This window comes from Gopherus evgoodei, chromosome 6 (genome assembly GCF_007399415.2).
Source record: "Gopherus evgoodei ecotype Sinaloan lineage chromosome 6, rGopEvg1_v1.p, whole genome shotgun sequence".
Taxonomy (NCBI): Eukaryota; Metazoa; Chordata; order Testudines; family Testudinidae; genus Gopherus; species Gopherus evgoodei.
In genome coordinates this window covers 44477396-44498771 of record NC_044327.1, presented here as the reverse complement: position 1 = coordinate 44498771, position 21376 = coordinate 44477396, and the positions used below count along the sequence as shown (strand labels likewise).

At 40.6% G+C, this 21376-nt stretch overlaps 1 protein-coding gene across 5 annotated transcripts in view; it reads right to left on the bottom strand.

The window, feature by feature from the left end:
* The window catches only part of JAK2 (Janus kinase 2), a 145442-nt gene that overhangs the window by 9914 nt on the left and 114152 nt on the right, over window positions 1-21376 (bottom strand). For all 5 annotated transcript variants that reach the window (XM_030565805.1, XM_030565804.1, XM_030565806.1 and 2 more), the window contains 9 exons: window positions 18955-19093; window positions 17446-17597; window positions 15680-15830; window positions 14785-14921; window positions 12797-12986; window positions 9560-9684; window positions 5221-5393; window positions 3468-3585; window positions 1794-1907 (listed from right to left, as the gene is read on the bottom strand). In XM_030565805.1, coding sequence (XP_030421665.1) covers window positions 1794-1907; window positions 3468-3585; window positions 5221-5393; window positions 9560-9684; window positions 12797-12986; window positions 14785-14921; window positions 15680-15830; window positions 17446-17597; window positions 18955-19093 — 1299 coding nt within the window. The remainder of the gene's footprint in view (window positions 1-1793; window positions 1908-3467; window positions 3586-5220; window positions 5394-9559; window positions 9685-12796; window positions 12987-14784; window positions 14922-15679; window positions 15831-17445; window positions 17598-18954; window positions 19094-21376) is intronic.

Genomic DNA, 21376 nt, shown 5'->3' with positions numbered 1-21376 from the left:
ACGCGTAGTGTAGACCAGGCCTTATAGTTAATTTAATGAGTCTGAAATGTCTCAGTGCATCTCAATATGCAAACTGCTACATATAATGAATTTGTTCTATGGAAAAAAATTAATTTGCTTTAAGAAGTTTCCATTGCGCACATACAACCACCTCCACATATTTGGTGGTGACGTCCACAGGATTACTTGCAGAGCACCTTTGACTTTCTCACCTGCACTTTACCCATGAATCTAGTTTCACCAGGACTATTCCTAGTATCCAAGCCTCTTACCAGCTTTCAAATGTCAGCTTTAAAAACCAACCAACCCACCCAAACACTACCTGCCAGAAAAGTGTTTATTATTCTCTCCAAAATGAGAAATTAACTCCAAAATTACACTGGCCTGAGATTCACAAAATAAGCTCTGGGCCAGGGAAAGGTTTACAGCCTAATAGCTTGTGATCCATCGGGGGCTAAATGGGAGAGAATGACAATTTCTTACTGTGAAAAAGCACTTGCATCTTGCTTTGTTAGGTTATGTAAAATCTGACCCTGAAATGTTGACATTATTTTTGAGATAAGTTGGAGAAAATTCTAAAAATGTAATGAATATTTTTCTTCTTCTTTCCTTGAGGCCTGAACAGTTTGAGTTGTGACAGCCTGGCTTAAGAAGTGGAAGGTTACAAAAATAGAAGCAGTTAAAAAATATATATAACTACAATATTTCTAAGACATCTGGCAAAATACATGATGAGTTTGTGTTCTCAGATAATGGGTTTGCATACAAAAACAATTAGTTATATACACAAAAATGCAAGCACAAATTCAGAAGCCACTTCTGAACATTTATTTTTAATGTGTGTATAAATCTAACACAATTACAATACAACGCTCGTTCCTATCAAGAAATATGCACGTTCTTAACTTTACGTACATGAACAAAGTTCCACTGACTACTCCCCCATGGGACTACTCATGTATTTAGAGTTAAGCAGGTATGTAAATCTTTGCAGAATTAGGCCAGACTCCTCCCTAACAAGTATGTGCATTCCTAAGTTTGCTGTGGAAGAGAAATAATCAAGCAAAACAAGCTTTTTTTAAAATCTGGAAATTAAATGCAAAAACCCCTGTTTAATAATAAGGTTGTAAAGTTAAAGTCACAAGAGTCACGAAATGCAAAGTTTAATGATACTGTTGAAATCTTAACCAAGATGCTAATAATATGTAGTATTATCTATTCCTATTTTTCAGGTTACAATAGGTAGCTTAATGTGTCACCATTTATGTTTTAAAATTTCTACCCCAGTATGTGCAATGCAGCCAAGTTAATGTGACTGTGACCACTAGAACTTCTGCATTTCTTGACTTTTTGAGATTTAAAATTTTCAGTTTGAAGATTGCATTAATAGTTTTTTCCTTTAATATTACAAGATGCCAGCCAGATACATTAATAGACTAACTATCTGTTAATCTCCCAAGGGCCTTATTAAATTTGCAATTCTGAACGTAAGTCTGCTTGTGCAACTATTGTAATAGGTCACAGGTAACCTATCCAGAGATATTCAGCAACATTTTTACATCTAGGTTATTGACAGATTGCCATACTAAGAAGCAGGAACTGAATGTTTGATAATTACTTGGTCTTATAACTACCATAAAATAGCAGCAAAATGTTCTACTGTGTTTGATTATGCATCCTGTGTAACTGATGTTTCTTCAATAACCCAGGCATCACAGAACAGAGAGATTATATTTACGATATATTCACCCTGGCTGATCCAATGTTAAGACAAAAAAAATTAATTATAATACCTCATCAGGACACCCATCTGGTCTCGGCAGCCGTCCATTGTTCTTCAAAAGCTCTATCAAATGGAATACAATCATCTGCCCTTGTTTATCATTACCAATCATGCGCATGAATTCCTGAAACACAAAGTCAACTTTTATTCATGTAAAAGTTGTTATACTTTGTAACACTTTGAAGTGAATTTGTTTTGTTTGTTTGTTTTGAAAAATCTATGACAATAGCGTTAAGGATACTCTAGATAAGGATAAACTAGATAAAGGTAGTAATTATGATGCAGATAAGGCACATATAGAAATATTCAATAAATATTTCTGTTCTGTATTCAGAAAGAACCAGGATATCTTCATATCTTAGAGTGACAATGAAATACTTTGTATTCCATCAGTAACTAGGGATGATATTAAACAGCAATTATTTAAAGTTAAACATTTTTAAATTTAAAAGACAGTGTGCACCCAAGAGTATTAAAAGACTTGGCTGAAGATCTCTCTGAAGCATTAAAATATAACATTAACAAATCTTGGAACACTGGAGAAGTTCCAGAGAACTGGAAGATGGTTAATATCATGCTGATATTTAAATAGGGTAAAACAGGATGACTAAGGTCATTGTTAGCTTGACATCAACCTCAAGCAAAATCATGGAAAGGCTGGTATGGGACACAATCAGTAAAGAATTTAAAGGATAGTAGCATAATTAATGCCAATCAACATGGTTTTGTGGAAAATAGGTCTCGTCAAACACATATAATATAGTTTTTTGATGAAATCACATGTGGTTGTTAAAAGGTAAATGTGTAGATGTAACAGACGATCTTCTGTAAGGCATCTGGCTTAGTTGCGTATGATGTTCTGACAAAAAATAAGCACTATACAACATCAACGTAGCCTATATAAATGGATTAAAAGCTGGTTAACTGATAGACTGCAAAAATTAATTATAAATGGGGAACTAATCCAATGGGGAAGTTTTTAGCGGGCTCCTATAGGATCTTTGTTCAGCCCACTGCTATTTAATCTCTTTATTGATGATTGAAAGAAAAGATAAAATTATTGCTGGTAAAATCTGTAGATGATATGAAAGTTGGAGGATTGCTAAATAATGATGGGGACAGTTATACATACAACTTGGATTGCTTGGTAAGGTAGACCTGTGAACACCACGTATTTTAACACAATCAAATGTAAGGTCATATCATCTAGAAACAAAGAATACAGGTCATATTTATAAGATGAGGTACTGTATCATGGAAAGCAGTGACCCTGAAAAAGATTTAAAGGGTCATGGTAGGCAACCAATGGAACATGAGCTCACAGTGTAATGCTGTAGCTAAGAAGGGTCTCAGAAATGATGTGTCAGTCATACCTGAGACTTTAGTATGGGAAAGTCTGACATTTGAGTATTTTAAAACTGTTTCATACAGTTATGAACCCTGGAATGGCTACAGCTTTTACAGATGTCAGATATTTTTTTTTTACCCTTAATTAACATTTTATGCCTTGGTACTAGTGATTTTCAGTATATTTCATCATATAACTGCATGCTGCATTACAAAAATCTAATTCTCAGCATAAAAGGAACAGTAAATAACTATCGATTTAGATCTATGTACGATCTAAATCTTTAAGTAAGCTCATGAGACAAAGAACTTCAGAAACCCGTAATTATGCACTGACCGCTGGAGGGCTTTTGCTCTTTTCAATATACGTGAAGAGTTCATACAGGACCACACCAAAGCTCCACACATCAGAGGCCACAGAAAACTTGCTCTCTGTCAGAGATTCTGGAGCATACCTGTATCAAAAAGTCATGGGAAACATCAGCAAAGTTAATATAGAAGGAAAAAAGGGACATTATTCTGCACTTTTTTTTTTTTTTTTTTTTTTTTTTTAAGGATTAAGGCATCTTAATTTGATAAACTTATAAACTTAAAAAATGTCATGAGTAGATTTTCTTATGACATGTTTACAGACATTAATGCCTCTGCATTTTATTATATTACCATCACTTGTATCTATGCTTTATTTTGCTTCTTAAAAAATTATTTAAATCTTCCTGATTTCTGTTTCTACAGCGGTGTACTCAGAACGCTTTATCATAACTGCCTTACTTATACAATATGATGAACAATACAAAAAACCCTCTCGTGTGAAGAGCCTGACCCAAAGCCCATTGAAGTCAATGAGCATCTTTCCATCAATGTCATTGTGCTATGGCTCATGCCAACTGACCCTGTTCTCATTTAAGCCCTCCTGTCCCGGTACTCAAGAATCTAATATCTATTTATGTTGAACACTATAGTCTCAACTCTCTTCTTTAGAGTATAACATTTCTAGAGTGCTTAAAGCTGAGAAGTACAGCTCATGTAAATAGCATGCACTCTGCTCAAGAGTACAAGTAAATTAAGCTCTTTCACATTAACATGAATCTATATTAGGATTTCCTATGGTCCCCATCTCCACAGTATCGTAATGTCTACACAGAGTCTTCTTTTCTCCCCCTCTCTCCTACCTGGGGCAATCAGCTGGCTTGCGGTGTCTAGGGGGCAGGAGGGAGGAGGAGGAATGAGGACTTGGTGCGCAGGCTCCCCCTAGCCTCCTGCCCGGGGCAATCAACTGGTTTGCGATGTTCAGGAGGAAGTGGAGGGAGGGGGAGCCTGTGTGCCGAGTCCTCATTCCTCCCCCATCCCTCCTGCTTCCTAAATGCCGCAGGCCAGCTGATTGACGAGGGCAGGAGGCAGGGGGAGGAGTGGGTAGGTGCTGATCTGTGGGGTCTGCTGGTGGTTGGAAGGCACTAGGGGTGTGTGTGTAGGGAGGCTGCCAGCTATGGAGAAAGCAAGCAGTCAAACAGCGTAATGGTTGAGCATTGCACAACTTCAAATATCAGAGGGGTAACCATGTTAGTCTGGATCTGTAAAAGCAGCAAAGAATCCTGTGGCACCTTATACTAACATACGTTTTGGAGAATGAGCTTTCGTGGGTGAATACTCACTTCGTCAGATTGTTTAAAATGTATATAATGCCTTTTGTCTGGCAAAAAAAATTTCCTTGGAACCTAACCCCCCCCATTTACATTCATTCTTACGGGGAAATTGGATTTGCTTAACATCGTTTCGCTTAAAGTCGCATTTTTCAGGAACATAACTCAACGTTAAATGAGGAGTTACGGTATTAGAGAATTTTAAAAAAACAGCTAGAATACACATATTATTAACAACTTCATGAGAGCAGCTTGTAAATATCCACATTTACAGATTTCTATACAGTAACTAAAATTCTGGGCGTGACGTTTTATGCTGAGCCACAGCTACGGACTTTGGCTTTTAGACTCCACAATAAGCAAAAATATTAGCATCTTTCAGTGTAATAAAATCCAGCTCTGTGCACTACAAACACCCATCCTTGTTTCATGAAGCAAATGGAAACTCACCAAAATATAGGGCTTTCTCCAGGCTCTTTCACTTTGTAGTATTCTTTGTCTTGTGGCAGGACTTTTGTCAGTCCAAAATCCCCAATTTTAACTCTGTTCTCATTCTCCACTAAGATGTTTCTCGTTGCTAGATCCCGGTGAATATACCTTTTTGTGCCCAGATACTCCATGCCCTAAGTGTAAACATAACACAGAAATTAAATAATTGTTATTAAAACTCACAAGAGATAAAGGCCTAAATTTAGCTCTGGCATAAGTGGCTGTAATTTCATCAATTTAAAGGCAGTCATATTTGTCTATGGCAGTGGTGAATTTGGTGCAGAGAGTTTAAACCAAATACAGGAAGAATAGCAAGCTGTTTTGTCTGAATGCCTATCTTTTTGGAGAGAGCTTCTTAATGCTTCAAGGTGCAGTAAATGTCCTTAGCCGAGGGGAGCTGGATTGGACCTCCTCTGAGCCCAGCAACATTACTCCTAGCTTACTGAGAAGGGCAGCTCCTGTATCTCCCTCTCCGGGGCCAAACATGCTGTGCTGGCAGACCTCCAGCCATTAGCCCAAGGAGAATGAAAGCCAGACTAAGTTTCTTGCATGATAACACAAAGTGCCAACCAAGCCAGCCCTGTCTGACTGCCAATCTTGGCTCTGCTTTCTCTTCTCTCCTTTGCTTGCTCTATCCATCCTTTTTGATCCCCACAACCTGTGTGATCTTCCTCATGTCCCCACTATCACTCACCATCACAAACATTCACTCTCATACTCTGAGTAGGGACAATCTATGACCAATGCTGCCTTGAATAAGACATCTGTTCTGCTGTTGCTTCTTCCCAGATCTCAAACATCCTACAGGAGGAAGCAGTTTGGCTACGGTACCTATTCCTTTTGTCACTGCTGAAATATGAGATGGGGGAACATGGGCATAGTTTGGAGGGACGACAGGCGGGCGTTGCTTCCCCCGCAACTGCAAACCTCAAACAGACACATAATTTGCCCCTCCACACATGGCCCCATTGGCCGGACTAAAGATGCCCCCTAAGAAGTCAAACTATGCCTATGGGAGGGGAACCAACTATAGTTTTTTATGGTAGCTAAAGAGAAAATCCTGTTTGAGCAGCTGTACCTGGGGGGGAGGAGTCGACGCAGCACAGAGTGTTTTAGAAGCTGACCAATTCCAATGTATAACAATTAGGAAACATTCAGAAAGCCAGCTGTTCAATGACTCTGTACGAATCCTTTCCTTTCCTTCAATGCATCTAAAAACCAGCAAGCATTGCTCATCGAAATTTTGGCTGCTGACCAAACTTTTTGGCATAAAAATTTTCCTTGCCATTGCAGGGGCCTCTCTGCCTGTGGCACATAATACTCCTGTGGGCTGTAATACTTTTGTCTAATCTTGGTTGTTGGGTGTAATATGAGGCTGCTGAGTGATGCTGGAGTGGTGTGATATGCAAGAAGTCAGACTAGATGATCTGGTGGTCCCTTCTGGCCTTACACGGTATGACTCTAAAAATTAAACCTATGGTGCAAGAGGAATAATGTTTTGAGGATGAGCACCTCAGAGGCAGCAGGTTCAGGGCCAGATTTACACATTAGACGCCCCTAGAGACAACATCTTCAGCGCTCCCCTCCCTGCCCACCCTCCCCGCGCCTACAGCTGACCTTCGTGTTGCACACAGTTTTGGAAAAGTAAGGCATCCCTAGCATATCAGTGCCCCTAGCACGTGCCTACTGTGCCTAACTGGAAATCCGGCCCTGAGCAGGTCACATATTTTCCCTTAGCGTTTCCTCACTCGCCTCTGCCCCAGACTTCTGTCAATCTTTCTGAACAGATTTTTCCTCAATTTCTTTATACCACTAGATGGCACCATTGTGTACCAGTACTTTATTTGCTGCCAGGCAGAAGGATGGCCTGATGCCCTCAGATGCAAGCTCTTAATGCCCCTCTGTGGATGGCACATTAATTATGTTAGAGTTGGCAATTTTGCTCTGCAATCCATATATGCCCCTTCCATGACAGGCCTAGTTTCCATCACAAGACTTGACATCGCTCTCAAATCCTGGCTTCTTGCATGGCTGTCCTGATTCCTCAGTCAGGCCACTGGACTGGGAAACTGGTATTGTTTCTGAATACCACCTTTGGAGCTATTTCCTTATGTTTCAGACACTGTAAATGGAAATGCTGTCCTCCTCTACCTCTAAGCCTTTGGCTGAAAACAACCCCATGGTTTATAATTTATAAAACGCACAAGAGATTGATTTATTTGAATCAGGCCTGTCATAGGGGCCTATTATTTATTTGCCATGTAACACTACATGGTATATATTTGTCCAGCGATATGTCCCTTTTATTTTCATTAATTTTAATGGGAGTCATGCACATATTGAAAGGAAAGTATGGGCCGCAGTCTAACTCTGCCAAACAGAACCTGAGTCCAATGTCTTCACTATCTTTTAGCTTCCCTCAAGACAGAAAGTGTCTAGAAAATATGTCATTGGTGACAAGATCCAGCATTATATAAATCCATTGACATTTCAGCAAGTAATAAACAGAAAAGGAGAAGGAGAAGTAGTTTTGAAAACTCCAGAGCAACATTTAAAAAAAACGAAATAACTCCTTGGATCTCTTAATGGAATACGCTTTTAGACCAAAAGAACAGCTGCATAAATAAAAACAGCAGGTACAAAATCTCACCTCAGAACAGTAACTTTGCCTACAGTGATTAGCTCCAATCTTTTTCCTAATTAGAAGACAGAGTCGGCCAAGTACGATTTCTGCAGCTCCTCTGTCAACATTGTGTTGCAATCAGAGCCAGCTTTTGCATTCTGGCCAGGGCTTCAAGATAATTATGCCACCACTCCCCATCTCCCAAACATCCATGGCCATCATAACCATGACCAAAGGGCTGCCTTTCAGAGCTGAGGAAGGGTTAGAGAGAGTTCTCAAACACATTCCAAAGTTTATTAACTCATTTTATGTAGAAAGCACGTGTGTGGGCAATCTGTAGGTCCCACCAGCCTCCTGCTGCAGAAGTGGAACCTGGATCCCAAGTGCTTGTTCTTTTCAACCTAATAATTGGTTTATATCAGCTATATTTGCGAAGTTATCTCTGCAAGAGAACTGGCTAGAAGTTTAATTAAAAAGAAAAAAAAAAGGGAAGATTCTCCTTTATATTTCTAGTTGCCCCCAAATCCAAGAGGCTCATAGCTGGGCTTTGTAGGGCCCGAAAGGCCAGATTTGGTTGCAGTGCTACTGTGTACTTCATTTGTTACTTTCTCAGTGTGGGCGCTTGAAGAGTTTAAATGAAATTTAAGAAAAAATATTCAGACTTCAAAAAATGACAAATGGTTCCAAAGCCAGTTCAGGAAAGAGCAAAAGTGTATCAAGAACTTCCCAAAGCAGGATCCAGAGGAGGGAAAATTGCACAGAGCCAGTCCTCTCCTTGTTCTGCTACTTCCCAGCACTTTGCAGAACTGCACACAGATTCCTGCACTTTGCCACCACACAACAGGCTCCTGCTGCACTAACTGGCATCTACAGAAGCATCCTCATTAGTCACAAGAAGAGCAGCCTCTGGGAGTGCTGATTTTCATAGCAGAAGACTTGCGAAGTGTCAGCTACAAGCCACGAGGCTTAGAAATAATGGGACAGAGAAAAGAGAGGGACAGAAGAGATGACAGGGGAGCAAAGACACATGGGTTAAAATACTGAATGTGAGAGAAAAGATCAGAAAATGGGGAGGATTGTACTATTACAGTTTAACAACAAGATCTTGACAAATCTGCTAGCCCACGATGAATAGAAAGTATACCTAGGTGTCATCAGATTCTGGAAAATCTAATCTAAGCTTTTATTTAAAAAAAAAAAAAAAAAGTTCTAGCCCTTATGGCTGCAAAGATAGTTTGTGTTTGAAACCATAAGGATAAGTGGAAGTGATGGCATGCTTTCTGTCTGAGCCAGCAGACAGACAAGCTCCAGTGCCTCTGTTGCGGCTCACATCTTTATCAACTAACGAGTATACTGGCATGTACTACAGAAAGCTTTACTTTCACGCAATAAGAAGTGCATAACACCAATATCTAAGAGGACATTTGACCAACCTAGCTTAGAACAAACAAAAAGGTGATTAGTTTTCTGAGATGTGGGGTCACCCTATGAGAAGTAGGACATCTAATTACTCGGTTCTACTCACAAATGGTGAGCCAGTGTTGACAATGAAAACAACCATTCATTTGCTGAATCGGGCATTTCTAATCAATATAACAACAAACACTCTTTAGACGGAAGCACTGCTAACAGACTGCAGATATGTACATTGTTAACAGCATCTAAAGGTTTTCTTACCTTGCATATCTGAGACGTATACTGCAGAAGTTTCTTGTGATCCAGCCTCTCCTTGTGCTTCTGGATATAGTCTCGCAAACTTCCATATGGTAAATATTCCATGATTAATCTCAGATTTCTACGACCTTTTTAAATACATACAAAATATACGGTTAGATTTTTGTCATTTCTTAATACAAATAATTATATATATATCTGCAAATAAATTTACTAGCAAACAGTGCTGAAAATATTTAAATATTTCACCCTGAAGACTCTTCTATTCTTGCTCCATCACAACATGTGTAGTTCAGAACAGTCTTACATAGCCTGTATCACACCACATTCTCACTCTGGATGGAAATAAGATGGATAGATTTGCATTTTTAACCTTGGCCCCATCTGCACTATATGTACCACCCTGGTTTTGTAACCAGGTCACGACACCCTCCTTTGACCTAGATACAATAAAGTCAAAGTTGAATTATGTCCACAGAGCAGGACACAACACAGTTATGCGTCAGACATGTTTGCATGTTCATACTATCACAATGCCCAACCATGTTTGTATCAGGGCATCCTGAGAAATCTGGAGTCGTTACGGCACAACATCTCAGCAGGGAATACAAAGTCAGGAGGTCATATATAGAGTGCCACCAACAGCACATGGGGCAAGACACTCCATGTAGTAAGACACCTCATAGAGCTGGAAAGAAGTAGGAGTGACAATCCAGTTACATGGGTATGTTCAGGGGTCCCAGCCACACAGCACATAAAGCTTCAATTTTGCAGTGGACAATGCACGAGCATACCACTGCATCCATGCAGAACTGAAGTGGAGTCAATAGGAAAGAGTACCATGTTAATGAACACAATATTAAACACATACTTGTCCCTGTCTACGTGTTTTAAATCACATTAGTAAACACCATGTATTCTTCCAGCGTAGAGAACATCTTAGAGAAAGAACTTCTGAAATTTGCTCGATGTTTTATTTTACACAGTGCCAACATGCCCAGAATGCACACAATGAACTGAGCAAAACACATGGATTTTGTGTGGTGTATATGTACACATTGTCTTCTATGAATACCTAGACATCCTCTCTCTCTCAAACCTCAAATTCTCACAGCTGGACACTTTTCTAGTAAAGTAAATAAATATACAAACAGAAGCATTCAACCTAGAGCAAACTAATGACTCCATAATTGAAGAAACAGTCACACGAGCGAAGGAGAATTCTCTATTAGTTTACCAGCAATTTTATAACCAGAAATACTCAAGTGCCTTATCTAGAGTACACTTTAAATAGCACAAGATTCTTCAATAAATTCTGCTAAGCTCAAAAAACTGACAATGAAATAGATTTAGGCCCTTTTTAAGAGGCTCCAAAGCAGACAATATTTCTCCAACTATTTTCTAAGGAAGGAGCATAATGAAAGTTGATCAGACTCAGTTTTACTCTGTTCCATAATACATCATTTGTGAATAAATGGCAAGAACACAGACTAAAACGAAACACTACTTCACATAGCACAGCTTCAGCCCCTGGAATTCACCGTCACACATGGACGGTGAGTCAAATACTGTGCCTGGATCACTGAATGAACATTAATGCCCTCCGTAGTTCACAAACTGAGTATGCCATACTGGCTCAGTTCACTTGCTCATGAAATACACTATCTTGCTCCAGTATCAGGCAATATCTGTTGCTTCAGAAGAAGAAACAAATCTCAACACTAATATACCTACCCAACAGTATGCAGTGCAGGGAGCTGGGGGAGAGGAGGGAAAGAGGTGGGGGATTTCTTCCTGAGCATAGCAGGCTATCGTTATACTATCATCTTTTAGGAAAAGATTCCTGATCGGTTTCTCTCAAGAGAACAAAGACCTCCTTTGCAGGGTAAGATATGAGGCCACAGACAAGCTCAACAAAAATGTTCAAAGTCTGTAGGCCCTAGGGAAAAAAATGACTCCAATGAGGCGGCAAGTGAGAGCAAATCTACTAAATTCCAACTAATCCTGGTTCTGATTAGAGAAATGAGTGAGCGAAATTATTCAGCAATTTAGTCCTGCTTTCTTTGAAATCAGAATTTATAAAGGCAATCTTCTTCCACATTTTCATTTACCTAAAATAAATCAAATTGTTACTGCACTGTAATGGGACACAATCACAGAAATGTATTTAAACTTTTCTTTAACCCCTGAACATATTTTTAATTAAACACTGTGTCAGTGAATGCTTAGTTATTGTCCTTTAGCCTGACCAGCAATGTGCATTTATCTACTTAAATCTACATTAACATAAATGCAAATTTGTGTACCTCCACTATGCTACTGCTGAAAGTTAAGCACTGAGGCACAGCCATGATATTTACTTAAAATACATGTGAAGGTGAAATGAAAATGTTTATTTCTGAAGCAAGAGACTATTACTATGTCCAAAGTTATATCTGATTCACGCTTTAATAGCACCCCCAACACAAAATTGAAATTAAGCTTTTAAAATTCCACCTCGCTACACAGGTGAAGACAGTAGCTGCCATCAAGTTGGTTAGCAATGTTAACAGCTTGAAGAGCTTCATTTTGGTTTGAAAACAAGGCTTTTTACAGCAAAGACCATGGGTCAAATTCTGACGCTACCAATGAGAATGGCAAAACTCCCACTAACTTCAACAGAGCCAGGATTTCACTCCATCTCTTTAAAGCTTCTAAAATGTTCCCTGGCTATTCACCTCTCATAGAGGAAGTCCATGAAGTGGAGTCCACTCTGCTGAGACAGCAGTGAGTCAAAAACAAAAAGGGGAAGATATATTTTGGTTCCTCCACATTTTTATGGAACTTTTCATGACTTTCTACATGGACTTTTGTCTGTACTTTACAGTGTGATTAGTTGCAAATAGCTTTTTTTAAAAGTAAAAATTGTATCAGAGAATAGTCGTCTATAACTGCAACAGATTAACTAGATGAAATCATGTTCATTTGGCATAATGAAGCACTGTATGATGGACACTGATTCTTTTGCTATGCCATCTATAAAAGCTCTGATAAAGTCAGGAAATGAATCCAACAACATGAAAACATTTAATGAGTTCTGGCTTTGTTTTGACTAATAAGCAGCGTGAGCAAGGATGGACAAACACCTGTCAGGGATGGTCTAGATAATACATAGTCCTGCCTTGAGTGCAGGGGACTGGATTAGATGATCTCTCAAGGTCCCTTCCAGTTCTATGATTCTATGTTAAACGCTTTACATACCAGCACTGTAGCACACTCCCTTGTACTTAACAATGTTATCGTGCTGCAGGGATTTAAGGATTTCAATTTCTCTTTCAAAGTCTCGTAGGTGCTCTTCTGTGCTGTGTTGTAGCTTTTTTACAGCCACCACCTCTCCAGTATTGTCTTGTAGTGGGTCATACCGGCACATCTCGACACTGCCAAAGTTACCCTAGACCAAAACAGAAACACTTAAAGTAAAAAAAGCCCACGTCACAGTCATTTCCTAATTACCTGTGTACAACTGCACCAGGATTAAAGGGACCAGATTTTCAAAGTGAAAATCCAGGACACCAGGTGGTGGGGTGGGAGGTGAATGAGTATCACAGGGGATAGTTTAGGTGGGACTGGGGAAGATGTGTTTGGGAAGCAGGTTGAGGAGGTGGGAGCAACCTCTGTTACCTCTCCGCCTCCTCAATTTCTTCCCACTCACACTTCAGAATTAATAGCTGGGACATGTAGCAGTAAAGGGTGGGAAGGAATAAAAACAGCATTGACTCCATTGCAGCTTCTTAACAGGTTTCAGCTATTGCTGCGCCTTTACAGTATTTTTGACTCTAATCTGTGGGCCAATATCCTGCCCCATTCCCCAATTCTCCTTTATTTTTGATCTCCGTTTGTCTTTCTATTGTGTCCTTCTCCCCCCAACCCTTGCATTTTGCTAACTTATTTTCTATGCCTGTTTTCATTTTCCTGACCATAAGTTTCTGCTCTGTTCATTTCCTCTCCTTCCTAACTAGCTGTTCCCAGAACTATCCCCTGCCTCACTTATTCACCCTCAGTCCAGTGTCTCCCTTCTTCTGCCTGAGAAACCAACTCTTCTGTCTCCTGTACTCTACCACAAACCATCTGCATATGGGGGCAGTGTTACTAGAGTCTCTGATTCCGAGTGTGCAGCATGTTAACATGTGACAAGCATGGTGGGGAGTGGTTCTCAAAAAGCACATGTGCTTAGCTGGGGGTCCATCAGTTTCATCAGGACTGCTGACTGGCAGCACCTTCATGCAGCCAGTCTGCAGAGGTCTGCAAAACATGTAGCTAAACACTGGTTTCTGCAGCATAACACTTTCAGTGCCAGCCCCTGTTAACAGACACATTCTCGGTTTTAAGAGACACTCAAGTTGCCCTATTCAGGATAGTTCAGATACAAAAAAATAATCAGTTACTATGCAGAAGAGCTCAGAAGCAATTTTAAATGAATCTAAGAGCAGAAAACAAAAATGGAAAAAGATCAGTCTATCTAGGTGTTAGTAACACACTCCTGAAACTTTTAACCGCTCAGTGCCAATAGATTCAGTGCAGAGTCCATCCCAGAGTTCTGTTCTATTCTATTCCGTTTAGTGATACCCTACACAGTGACTGACAGGCAAATCTGGAAGGAATGTGCATTGTGCTTATATCTGTCTGGAACCGTGTTTAAACAATTTATTCCAATAACACAAGGGTGCAATGAAAATGACGTACAAGAAGTCACCAGGAGGAAATTGAAAGGTGAGATTCTTCCACCCACTTAGGGCTTGTCTACACTTGAAATGCTACAGCTGTGCTGCTGTAGTGTTTCAGTGAAGATGTTGTCTACACCAACGAGAGGGGTTTTCCCAGCAGCATAGGTAATTCATCCCCCAAGAGGCAGTAGCTAGGTCAATGGAAGGGGTTGGACTAGATGATCTCCTGAGGTCCCTTCCACACTAATAATCTATGATAAGAATGCTTCTATCAACCTAGTGCTGTCTAGAGGGTGACTTAGGTCAGTTTAACACCACCACTCAGGAGTGTGGATTTTTCACATGCTTGACAGATGTAGTTAAACCGACCTAATTTTCTAGTGCAGACCAGGCTTTAGAGTTCAAAACTTCCTTTCACGTGGCAAATCACCCATAAATGAGAACATGCAAAGTCATCTCAAAGAACCTCAGTTACACCTAAGTAACCTTATTTCTTCCAGTCAGTTAAAGTTTAGAGCTTCCTACCTTGCCAAGTTGTTGTAAGAACTTTAGGTGTCTCTCTTCAAATTGCGTTGGGTCCCTGTCTTCAAACGCCCCAGAAAACCCAAGAGCACCAATCCTCATGTTTGGCAACATGTCATTTTCCGTCAATAGCTCATAATCTGGGCAAAAACAAACAAAAAAATGATGAAAGGGCAAAAGTCATTTTGCTGACATGCTCCCCCTTTCCTGTCTATGTCTATCCAGGGCATAATAGAATATTAACAGTGGATTGAACTCAGTTTCCTAAATAAATATCAGATACTAAGTTGCTGCCATAAAGAATGAGTTATTACAAACCAGCAAATTGGAGTGACACTCTGGATGCTGCTGGGCCAAAAAAAGAGAGAGGTCTTGACAGCTGACTCACAGTGACCCTTCTCTTAAGAATTTTCAAACATGCATTTCTGCAAACCAATCCTTGCTGGTTTAACTATAACACCTACTGAGCAATGGCCCTTTTTCTAGGGGGCACAACATTCAAAAATCAGATGGATATTTGATAACCAGGGAGTAAGTCTGCAGGAACAGTAGCAAGTTTAGCAGTATTTATCCCAGCTACTGGTAGAAAGTACAAGTATAATTGATATAATGTACTTCACTAAGAAGCTGGGACTGCAATCTTGCCAATGTAATTGAAATCAATATTTAAAATACAACGAAAATGTTCTGAATGATCCCCCAGTAAAATTCACTTTTAATAGCAAACTGGAAAACAATAAAATATATTCATTATAATGTCTGTTGTTTATGTTGTGGTGGTGCCTTGGACCAGGATCCCATTATTCTAGGCATTCTATGGACACAGAACAAAACAACAGCTCCCGCCCCAAAGAGTTTACAACCTTCTACCAAAAATCCATTCCCTTTCCTTCCTTACCTGGCGTGAACAAACTGTTAAGATCACGTATAATGGCTCTGAAAGAAGGTCTGAAATCTGGCTCATAATCCATACAGTTGTTTATAAGATTTGCTAGTTCTGTCCAGTTTGGAGCAGGAAGCTGATGCCTATCCTCATAAAATTGTAACTTCTAGGATTAAAGACATACAAGATGCTTTAGCGTATAATATCATTCCAGCGGCTTTGTGACAAACACGGTATCTGTGGCAGAACAGCCATTTCTGGTTTAAATGAGAAAGACCAACTTATTTCCTTTGCACAGGTGATTCTGTGCAGCCTAACTAGGATGGAGCAGTAAGAAAGTTTTGCCCACCTGTGGGCTGGCTGAGGTCTGTCTCTACCCTTATTCTGACTATGAGAAAGTGTGGATGAGTCAGAGGGGGCTAGTATCTCACATGTTTCTCCTTCTAGATAAGTATCCAGTGGCTCTGCTAGGAATGTGTTATTAAATGAGCTGATTGAGGGAGCTATTGGGAAATTGCAGTAGAAGCCACAGGCAAGATTAAGCTATTGTGATGGGTACAAGTGAGTTTGTGTAAAGCTCTGAAAAGGGTTGGATTTTGCGTTTAGAGGACTCTCCTGACAATTTTCAAGAGAGATGGACTAAATATGCCTGCAGGAAAGACCTGCAATATTACAGAGCAATAATTTTGGAATTTTTTAGAGTTGTACACCTTTACCCCGATATAACACGACCTAGTATAACGCGGGTTCGCATATAACACGGTAAAGCTCTGACATGCTGCTCTAAGCAGTGTGTTAAGGGTGCTGGACCAGGCTGGGGGGGTTGATAAGGGGCAGATGGTCTCAGGGGCGGTCAGGGACTTCCTCCACCCAGAGTCTGGGGGGCAGGAGCTGTGGGAGGGCACTTTTGGGGGCCCTACAGTTCCAGAGTTGCGAGGGGGGCCGAGAGCAGCCCGCTCTGCTTCCCTCGCCCCAGCCCCAGCCATGTCACTCGGGGGAGAGGGTTTGGGGGAAGGGATCCCCCACACACTCACCAGCAGTGGCGGAAGCGAAGCAGCCCGGCCCCAGCCCGCTCCACTCCACCAGCTCCCAGCCGCAGCACTCCACTTCCTGCCACAGATGAGTATGGGGGGCATCCTTTCCCCAACCTCCCCGCACTCACCGGCGGCGGGAAGCGGAGCAACGCGGCCCCAGCCAGCTCCATTCCGCCAGCTCCCCGCTATGGCGCTCCGTTTCCTGCCGCAGGTGAATGCAGGGAGGCATTCTTTCCCCAACCTCCCCGCACTCACTGGGGGCAGGAAGCGGAGCGCCGCAGCTGGGAGGTGGCGGAATGGAGTGGGCTGGGGATGGGCTTCTCTGCTTCCGGCTGCTGCCAGTGAGTGCCTGGGGGGGATAGGGGTCAGAGCAGTCAGGGCACAGGGAGAAGAGGGGTTGGGTGGGGTCCTGTCAGTGATTAGGGATGGGGGTCTCAGGAGGGGGCGGTCAGGGAACAAGGGGGGCTAAAGAATGTTTGATATAACGCGGTCTCACCTATAACACGGTGAAATTTTTTTGTCTCCCAAGGACAGCGTTATACCGGGATAGAGGTGTACTCTATTTTTAGAGACATTTTTATACCTGTAAATGCTTTTGCATTGGATAATTTAGGGTTTGGACTCTCTGCAAGACTCAACACGATACTGCACTAAAAATGCATTTTAAAGGTATTAGAAAGTATAGTCAACAAAGAAACATGGTGTTCACAAATACAGTAACAACAAACTCTACTTGCCAATACTTACTCTGGGAGAATCCAGTGCACCAAGGGGCTTGTCTCCCCCACTGCAGATTTCCCATAAAGTGGTACCAAAACTCCACTTGTCTGTTGCCAAACTTAACTGTTTAGGATTTTCAATGCATTCAGGTGGAACCCAGGGTATCCTTTCAAGAAGAACTATGTAATCATGAAACACAACTGGTCATGAATAATACTGAAGTGTCTACTTTCATCTGCAAATTCTACTTAAACACATTAGAATTAGTAACAGTTTGAATTTCTATAATTATCTCTTATTTTTTACAATGAAATACTTCAAACTCTTCTGACGTTCCTGTTCTTCAATAGTAAATGCTAAATGACACACGCATAAATGATGAACACTTATAACTAGGATGAAGTATCATTGCTTCTAATTTTAAAACTTCATTGACTGTCTTCTCTTTATAGCCCCATGAAGCCAGATTTAAGGAATTTCTACATCATGTTGTTGCTCTGACATGAATGCCCTTTCCCACTACCATCAAGAAACAGTACTTCCCACACAAGATTGAGAGGGTGAAAAATCAGAGGCACATGCTTAGTAGTTTTCAGATGGGGCACAACATGCTGACTCTGCAACAAGCAGCAGTGTGCATACAGAGGAATTCAACTGTTTGAGTCTTCATTATCTGATCAAAACTAAAACTGATTGGGGTAACAAGTTAAAAGGATACTGTCAGATCAGTTTAGACCCAAGATTTAGGATTCTTGAAATTAAGTTTACATAAAAAGACTACTATCAAAAAAAAATATTGCAACTTGTAAAAAATTCAGTGGCAAGTTTATTGTATAACGTCACCATCACATTCCAAAGGTTCCAGAATCCTGCCAATGTACATAAACTATAAAGTAAAACTGATTTAAACCAAAATGGATTATTCTGCTTTCATCTTCCAAACTGAATATAGCAAACAATATCAATGAAGACTAGTATTTTACATTTTAAAAATGCTTCCAATTTGAATAATCTAAGGTGTTATTTGTAACACAGCTAAGGAAACCTGTTTAAGAACATATAAATTTTCACCTGACAGTGTTATTTTAAAAGACAAAAAAGGGGAGACAGTGAGAATGGATACATTATATATCCATCTAGTAGTCAATCATCAGATGCATCCACTTGTGCATGTTGTCCTATTAATATTAATATTTTTATTCCATTTGAAAGCATTTCACAGCTTGTAAAAGGGACAGAACAGCGGCATATCATGGATATATAAGTCATCTTAACCTGTTTGTGTTTTTGTACAGACTTATTTAAAATAAAACACAACCACCCAGCAGAAAATTTTGACTTTGTTTCCTATAGCCATTTGTTGATAACAAGATGCAGTTTTTAACTGCTGTCTAGGACGGAGTTTTAGGGACTGGAGAAAGGCTGGAGGAGCTTATCACAATAAACAAATCAGTACAATGAGAGGCTTGAGGAATAAAAATACAAATATTTTCAATGTTACAAACAATAGCCAAGATAGCTGACTCCAAGACTTACTGTCTTTTGGCAAAACTGTCATGCTGATACCAGGATCACTAAGCTTGATAAACGGAAGGCTTCCAGACTTCCTATCTTCTTCTCTGATAAGCAAGATATTTTTTGCACATACATTCCCATGAACCAGGCTTTTATCTTCCTAATAAAGAAAAATACATTTTTATGTAAATACACAGGTAAAATCCAGAAGGCATTTTAAAAAAAGTGTTAGTCTAGGAAATTAACTGGATCACATATTGCAGGCAGGAATAAAATGACACAGCTAATTCCTCTCCAACTTGTTAGAAAATTTAAATATTGGTTAAATTATGTCCATTATCTATCTAGATTTAAAATTTGGATAGCTTTAATATATGTTCTACAACTAGGCAGACATCAAATAAGGCCTGAAGTATATCAGTAATTTGAAAAAGGCAGCAGCTTTTACTGGTGTTAGCTATTAACACTATTAGAAGGTAATTTATATTGAGCATAGGAAAATGAAGGGGGAAATGGTAGGCATGATTCCTGGAAGAAGTTATTTTTAAGTTGAGATTTCCAAGAGGACCATTTGGCAAACAAAACAGGACAAAATAAGAGCTGTTTATGGAGCAGCATGAGAGAAGGAATGACACCAACGCAGTAACAGAGAAGTAAAGGATACAGTCCGGGAGAAGATTTAGAGGAGGGTAGGGAGAAGGCAGAAGAATAGTGGGACACAAAGGAGAGGTTAAGAAGGATAAAAATGATGTAGTGCATTGAAGGGGCTTGCAAAGTTCTGTCCTTACATAGGCACTAACCTCCTTGACTGAAATGGGAGCAGCTTGCATGTCTCTGAGAGCAGAATTTGGCCTAGAATCTTGTAAGTGGCTAACTCTCAGATGGGACTAATTCTGTCCCCTCTTCTGCTTTCAAGTCCCTTTTAACTTCAGTGAGAAACACATATCAGCCCTTAATTATAGGCAGGGCTGGTAGCACCCTCCATTATTCAGGTTGCCCAACACCTCCCATTATAAGGCCTTAAGCCCAGTTGCTTATAACTTTATGAAACTTTGCCTGTCAGGGGTGAAATTTTTCATGCCTGATGTCTGCCTCAGGCTCAGTTTTCTTGGAAAATTTCAGCCAGAATGGTTCAGTTGTTTTTGAGAAGGATAAGAAAATATACATTACCTTGCTCAAGTTAAAAAATTAAGACCTTTCACCTGAAATGCTCTACTGCCTCTGTGCTTTGGAGCAAGGACTTGAAATTTGGCAGGGGTGGCATGTGTGTCAGAGATGTATGTACCTTTTGCCATCCTCATGAAGATCCACCCAAATTTGCCCAAGTGATAAGCCTTTGAAAATAATCACAGCTTGCACATGCAGTAAAGATTTCTTCAACATTAACAGCTAAAATCTCCACAAACTGCATCCTCACTGAGCATGCTGGAGCCTCTCACAGCTGCTGGTGCCGACTAACTGTACATGCATCATCCCCACAGATTAGCTAAGCATGGTCCAGCTCAGGGCTATAAAGGCTCCCCTGTAACTGCTACTCTGAACCGTAATGGGCCTGGGAGCTAGAACTGAGAGCAAGGCCTCTCTCCTCTATGCCTCAGTGACCCTCCCTGCTGGCACCCAGGCAGCACAGAGGGGGAAGTCATCTGAATTGGGAGAGAGAGAAAGGAGTAGATTGGGACAAGGAGTCTGGTCAGACTGGGACTGGAAGAGAGAAACTGGGACTGGGAATTGGAGGGGGAAACTCGGATTAGTTGGGCAAGGAGCCTGGGACTGGGTGTGGAGAGCAGAGATTCTGACTCTGAAAGAAAACTCAAAGGAGGAGATGGCTGGGGAAAAAAAGACTGGGACTGGGCTGAGACGCCTGAGGAGTAGGGACTTGGATTGGGAAGGCAAGGAGATTGAGACTGTCACAAGTAGCCAGGGGTGAGAAAGAGAAAGGACTGGGACAGGCACAGGTTGATGGGGATGGGGCAGCAGAAATCAGCTTGGTGGAATGTGCAAAAGTCTGTGCCCATTAGAACACACTCCCCTCCAAATCCTGGAATGGAACTCAAGACAGCTGAGTCTCACCAGTCTTCTGGTGCTGGCAAATATCTGTGAAACCCACTATTAGGGTGAGTGTCTCATCTCCCATTAGTGCTGGTTCAGACAGAGGATGACAATGGTAGCAGTTACTCCGTTACCTCAAGTGCCAGATGTCTGTCAGGTGGATCTAAAGATTCCAACCCTACTGAGGAACCATATGATGGAATTTCTGTTTTTCCAGTTTGCTTTTTAAAAAAAAACAACAAAACCTAGGAAATCATACACACAAGGCTATGCTAGAAGATTATTATTAAGGTTGCAAAGTGAAACACTCAGAAATTAGAAAATACCAGAATTAAGGCTGCCTGTGCAACCTTAATTCATCTCCCTTATTCATATGCATTATGATATAGTCTTT